Below are 6,989 nucleotides of genomic sequence, written 5' to 3' on the forward strand. Positions count from 1 at the left end.
GACTTTTTGTGAAGTTTCAAAAAGTGCCATTTCTTTTTGAAATTTGTGTCTAGACAAACTGGACTCTAAATTGTATGTTGTGAGAAGACACTATGATTCAAGGAGAAGGTGGACTATTTTTTGCAGTACTTCATTGATACACCTCAACATGATTAAGTCTACATATTGTTGAGGTCAATAATACAAAATTTTGTATAGTTTTTTAGTTGTGATAGTTGTCAAGAAGATATCTCAGCTTTCCACAACAAATGTATTCAATTTCTAAAATTAATTGTTTTCATAAATTGTAACAAAAATTCTATATATAAATATTTTGTGCAACTTAAGGTTTTAAATTTATTTGCACACCATCATGTTTAGTTAATCACATTTTAAAATCAGTTCATTTTATATTATAAGTATTTATTATTAATAAAGACAATTTTTATTTTTGCGAGTATATTTTCTATGGATGTAACCATTGCACCTCTTTTTGATACAAGTGCTAGTATTAACACAATTGATGTACCTCAAGTATGTTTAATGTGAATTTATGTCATATTATGTTGAAAATAGGTAAATACTACAGCCAATAAGACTAAGACTCAGACTCAATGAAGCATGTCCTATGTCACCAAGTGTGCCACATATCACTGATAAATTTTCATGCCTACAAGGCGAATTTATATGAATGAATGAATGAATGATTTTGCTGACACTGAACAGCCTATGGGACCAAGAAAAAAAACATTTCTTAAATTCACTTTTTATTTACTTTGAATTATTAATCTAATTCTGATTAAAATTCCTTCTATTCCTCTATTTTGAAGTCGCTAGAAGGAGGGCTTGAACCTCCGACCTTGTGGTGAACAGCCATACGCTTTTAATATGATATTGAAATTACATTAAAAAAATTGAAAGTATTGGGAGAAGTCTGGGGGCTTCTGAGAGAAATTAACAGAGAATAACAAAAGTTCACAAAACAATCTCAATTAATCTTGATTTTCTGCTTCAATGGTTGAAACAGATGCAGCAGGTTCGCAGAGTTGCATAAAAAATGATTGCAATGGAGCAAGAAAAATAAAAATTAGTTCAATCCAAAAATCTCTTCTTTCTGATTTTTCCTCGTTGAACTGCTGATTTTTCCTCCTTGAACGGCTGTTGGATGTTTGATCAGCGATGGTGAAAAACTTTCCAATTAAACTGCTGTTTACTGAGTTAAACTGGAGTTGCTACAGAGCCGCGGCCAACTGGAGCTAAACTGCAGTTTGAAGAGTCGCGCAGTAAACGGACAGTTCAATTGTTATTTATCTTTGATAACTGCATCTATGATTTTAAGAGCCATGATGGTGCATCCTGAAACAAGATAAAAGGTATTATGTGTTATCTTTTCTTTACTCTCCCTGGATATGTGCGTGCAGACCTAATTTGTAGGGTTTAATAGGATTTTGAATTCTTAAATGATATATTGGGGTTTAATAGAACTTTGAATTCTTTAATAATATATTCGTCCAATTTGTTGGGTTTAATGGGACTTTTCAGTTCTGCACTTAGCAATGGCGACTCCCCGTGAGCATATTGAAGAGATAAGAAGAAATAAGTTTTCCATAGGCGGAGAAGAAAATCCAATTACAGAAGCTCTTCATCATGCTGTTAGAAATCTCTCAGCAGAACTCTACACCAAAGATGGAACTCATACAGGTAGCTTTCTGGGTGATATAATTCAAGTTGTTTCTGTTTTTAATTGACATTGCTTTTTTTTTTCTGCAAAATTGGAGTTTGGGTGTTTCTGGTTTGGCAGAATGCAGAAGACAATGAGTATGCAGCTGATGTTGAACCATCATTGGAATTTGTGGTAACGAGCAGAGATGTGACTGGTGCGGGTGCCCCTGCTACTCTGTTGGTGTTTAACAATGAGAAGGGCTTCACTCCCCGAAACATCGAATCCCTCTGCAGTGTCGGACGATCGACCAAGAAGGGTAAAAGACAGGGAGGCTACATTGGAGAGAAAGGTATCTGTTCTTGCCTTTACAATCCATTGTTTAGTGTATATAAATTTTGTCTTCCTGCAATTATAGGAAGGTCTGCCTTTAAAATCCTTTGTATAGTGTTTATAAAATTTGTGTAGCTGCAATTATAGGAACTGTCTAATTTTAGTTGTGGATGATGGAGATCCTTCAAATGACTAATTGAGAATAGATGTTCAAGTACTACGAAATGTTTCCATTAGATAATTTTAAATAGAGGTTGCATCTTGGTTTGCTTGAATGAATGGTGATGTTTTATATTTCCTTTTGAATTTCTCTGAAAGGATATATCATATTTCAGGAATTGGGTTCAAGAGTGTTTTCTTGGTCACGAACCAGCCGTATATTTTCAGCATCGGGTATAAAATTCGATTCAATGAAATCCCTTCATCTGGGGTCAAAATTGGGTATATAGTTCCAGAGTGGATCGACAAGCCAAATATTCAAGATCTCGAAATGGTATATGGTAGCCAATGTCAAGGTGAGATTCCCAATAGTGTTAAAGTTCTCCCTTTACGCCCGGAGAAGGTGAAGGGGGTGAAGAACCAGCTTGCTAACATTCATCCAGAAGTCATTTTGTTTATGTCCAAAATTAAAAGACTCTCTGTCCGTGAAGATGGCCAAAATCAAAATCCCCGGGTGAATGCAGTCTCTGTTTCTCAGGAAATAGCATTTCAGAATGTGAAGAGTGAGAGAAGTGAATCATTTATTCTCCATATATCGGCAGAGGAAAATGGAAAACCGAATGGAGAATGCAGTTATTACATGTGGAGGCAAAGATTTCCTGTGAAATCGAACAGCCGGGTGAAGGGGAGAAGAGATATTGACAATTGGGTGATAACACTTGCTTTTCCCCGCGAACATCGAGTTACCAGAGGCAACAAGGTAGGTGCTGGTATTTATGCATTTCTTCCCACAGAAATAGTCACAGGATTGCCCTTCATAATTCAAGCAGATTTTTTGTTGGCGTCCTCGAGGGAAAGAATTCTTTGGGACAACAAGTGGAATCAAGGGATTCTTGACTGCATTCCCTCAATATTTTGTGAAGCTTTTTTTATCTCTTTTGAAGAGTGTGACAGGGGCTCATCCCTCTGCGAGATCATATAGCTTCAGGGACCTCCCTTCTAATATTCCCTCTTATCTGCAACTAAGACGAATTTGGAGAGAAATCCAAGCCAAGCTCAAGACAGAAGAAGTTATCTTATGTGAACCTGGAAATGTTTATTGCACACCCATTCGAGCTTGCAAAATACTTGCAGGCTTTAGAAAAATACTAGACGCAGCAACCGAAAAAGGCTTGGAAAAGCCAAACGCACTGTGGTCTACTGAAGTATTCATAATACACTCATGCCTTGACAACCCGTCAAGTTCTCTGGATTTCTTGGGAGTGGGCAATGTGCATGAGGACTGGTACTCCACATGCATTCGAAGTACCCCTAGTTGGCTAGCAGATCTCTCTGAAGATTTATATGTACAACTCCTTTGCTTTATTGCTGAACATTGGAATGGAGGAATTCGAAGCTCTTTCCAGCAATTGCTTCTTTTTAAGTTTGACAATGACTCCAATGGTGTGGGGTGGGCAAGTTTGTTAGATATATCTTCTAAGGGAAGCAAAATATACATTTCCTCGGAAGAAAGAGATATTGCATGGTTGACGAGGTGTAATAAAGAGCTGCGAAATGCTGCACATTACAAATTCGAGCAAAATGAAACACAGATGGCCATGACGAGTTTGAGCTTTTATAAACAATCAATGTTGCAACTTGCGGGAATGGCTAGAATCGCTAGATAGATATGCTAAGATCTCTGAACTTTCTGTTTCAAGTTTTAGTAAGCAGCTTTTGGAAGAAGCTAAGGCATCTAGAAGTAAGGACTTCATAATCTGTGTGGCTCAGTTTTTTCATTTTTCGTCTGTCAATGGTTATATAGATTCAATACAAATGCTCACTTTGTGCAAAGAATTGCCTGTAGTCAGTGATTCAGGATCCATAGTAAGTAGTTGCAAAGCCAGACTTGTGTCTGCATTTATTGGCAAATGGCACAAGCTGATAGGAGACAATCCATGGGCTGCAGAAGGGATTGTTGCACTGTAACCTGCTTACATGAAAGCCAATGCAAGTGGACTAAAAGGGGAAACGGGGGATGAACTTGAGTTGTTTATGAGAAACGGTCTTGGTGCAATGGACATTTTCAACCTAAAACCCCCCGATGCTCCATTGCCTGCAGTTAATTCCCCCATCGGTGAAGATCAAGCTGTTCTGCTTTTAGAGTGGATTCAATATTTGACTGAGGTCTGCAGTGAGTCCATGCCCAACAGATTCCAACGTAGCATCATGGAAGGAAAATGGCTAAAAACCCACCGAGGTTATGAGTCTCCAAATAAATCTTTTTTGTACAATATTGAATGGTCATCGGCTGGTGTAAAGTTAAATGACCTATCCTTTTTAGATTGTTGTTTCTGCAGCAGGAACATGAATGAATTCAAGGGTGTCCTCCAACGGATTGGGGTGTTTGTTGAGTTTGGAATGGGATGTGAAGAAGTTGCCAAGATAGTCCAAACACACAGAGATACTCAAGTCATAACAAGGCTTTACAAATATCTTCACCTTTTCCATTGGCGGCCTAGTAACGTCAGCTCTCTCAAAATTTGGATTCCAATTCCATACAGTGGTGGGCTTGCAGGTGTGTGGAAGGATTCAGAAATGTGTGTAGTCCATGATGACGATGGCCTCTTCGATGGCAGGCTACAAATCCTAGATAGGTTTTATGAACACACTCTACTTCCCTTTTTCTCTAGCCACCTTGGTGTGTCTCTACGTCCCAGGATTGAGGACTACTGCAATTTGTGGCTGGACTGGATAAGGAGTAATCATGTAGTAACTGAGCCCGAATGCTGTTCAGTTTGGAGGAATATTCTAAAGCACTGGAGGGAATCCCCTTCAGCTATAAAAAGACTGTTACCAAAGCAAGGTTCAAAGTTTCCAGCTCACACAAGCAGTGGACATATCCAAATATGTGTGCCTCATGAAACCTTCATTCCCGACGACCTAAGATTGAAAGAGTTATTCAGAAAAGCGTCTACAAAGGTCAAATTTGCTTGGCATCCTAACCATCCAGATCCCAAAATACCATTGGACTAACTGTTCTCAATGTATGAGTTCTCTTGGAGCTCGGAAACTATCGAAAGCAGTAGAGGAAAAGGAGGTGTCTGTTTCAACTGACATCCATTTGCGCAGGGTTCAAACAGGAGAGGGTTTGTTCAGAAAAGGTCTGTATATGATTATCCTTGGATATCTTGCACATCCGTCCCTCAAATTGTCGAGATATAGAAGGCATCAAATAGTAAGAGCTCTTTTGGAGTCTTCAGCTTATGAAGCCGCTAAACCCTTTGCAGTCATGTACACTTAACAATAATAACTGAAGATGATCAGACACAGCACATTAAAATTGCTGCACACTCTCCTGTGCGTTGGGAAAAAGATATCAGAAGGATCTTGATACAGAAATGTGATCCAGACAACCAAAAGGAAAAAATGTCTTTGGCAACTGAATTTGCTGAGGTAGTTTCAAAAGGTCTATTATCAGAACATCCAGATCCTATTGCAGGTTTATGTGAGACGTTGAAGCTTGGGTGCATTGTAGGATTTGATACTGATGCAATCAATGATATGCTCCAGCGTAAAAACCTCCTAATTTTTAAAGAAGATGAGAGTTTCCTTTCAGAATTTTTTCCAATTGAAGACTCTCTTGGGCAACATCAACCAAGAAGACATCAGGGATCAGGGAGGAAAAGGTCTATAACATCAGTTGAGCCAGCTAAGTCACCACAGAGTTTTGGGATATCAGCTAGGCCAGCCAAGTCACCGCACAATTTTGGGACATCAGCTGGGCCATCTAAGTCAGCATGGTAGTTTTCACCTGATTTTGTAGAAGGATGGGAGAATAGATTGCAAATTTTTAGGCAAGCAATTGACAATATGAAAGACTGCACACCCAGTTCTTTGAAGATTAAGCTAGTGAGAAAGTTATTCCCTTCAGAATCATCAGATAAAGAGCAGCCAGAAAGCAGTTCAGACCTTAATCTCATGAAGGTGACAGGGGATGCATGCCTTAAAATGCTCACAGTTTCAGAAGTTGTGGGCGCCAATGAAAGCTGCCAAATGATGCCATTTAAGTTGGAAAATTTACTTGGTGATGAAGTTTTGGAATTAGGAAAATGCAGAGGTTTAACAAGTGAGAAACCTCCCTCTTCTTCTGCTGATGAATGTGATTTTGAGATGGTCAGGGCCATTGCAGGAGCAGCTACCTTGAAATTCTTCAGAGGCAAAGACTAAATTCACTGGCAATGTCTCTCCATAGAAAACATAAGCCTTCTCTATCTATTTTAGTTTTAAAAAATATGTCGTGCAGAGGCATATAAGCCTTCTCTTCATAATTTTCAAAGGAATTTTTAGGATTTGAAAAGTGTATTTGATTCAGGTTGATTATTCAATAATAATTGATGAATTGAAAACACAGCATAAAATGAATCATAGCATGCAATGGCTTTAAGTTAATAAATTTGAAATAGGTTTTTAAAATAGTTTCACATTGTTTTTTTTTCCCCAAAAATATTAGAAGGGCTGGACTGTAATAATAAGAATGTGTTAATAATTTTATGTTATTTTTTATCTTAAATATTTGAAATATTAATATTAGATAATAAAAATAATATATTTTTATATAAACAGCATATAAAATTTATATTTTCAAATATGTAGTAAATAATATGTTTCAAAGTATAATAAAATATTTTTTAGTAAATAAATTAGTTTCTAAAATAAATAGTACATTAAAATAAATTTAAGCAAATAAAATAGTTTCAAATAGATATTTTTTTCACATTTTTAGACACATATATTTAACATATTTATACTCATTAAAATAACTAATTTGCATAATTAATTAAAATTAATTAACTCTTTAAATCTAATACTACATCTT

At 37.0% G+C, this 6,989-nt stretch overlaps 1 protein-coding gene across 2 annotated transcripts; it reads left to right on the plus strand.

The window, feature by feature from the left end:
* The first annotated feature begins 907 nt into the window (after positions 1–907).
* Positions 908–6,521, plus strand: LOC131046099 (protein NO VEIN). Of its 2 annotated transcripts, none has more exons than XM_057979767.2 (4): positions 908–1,352; positions 1,522–1,680; positions 1,781–1,991; positions 2,308–6,521. In XM_057979767.2, the coding sequence occupies exons 2-4, from the start codon at positions 1,627–1,629 to the stop codon at positions 3,111–3,113; spliced, it is 1,071 nt and encodes a 356-aa protein (XP_057835750.2). In that variant the 5' UTR covers positions 908–1,352; positions 1,522–1,626; the 3' UTR covers positions 3,114–6,521. The 2 variants fall into 2 exon arrangements, with proteins under 2 accessions (XP_057835750.2, XP_059067209.1); XM_059211226.1 differs by having other exon boundaries at positions 916–1,352; positions 1,846–1,991.
* Positions 6,522–6,989: the final 468 nt, after the last annotated feature.

The sequence above is a fragment of the Cryptomeria japonica genome, chromosome 9 (genome assembly GCF_030272615.1).
Source record: "Cryptomeria japonica chromosome 9, Sugi_1.0, whole genome shotgun sequence".
Lineage (NCBI taxonomy): Eukaryota > Viridiplantae > Streptophyta > Pinopsida > Cupressales > Cupressaceae > Cryptomeria > Cryptomeria japonica.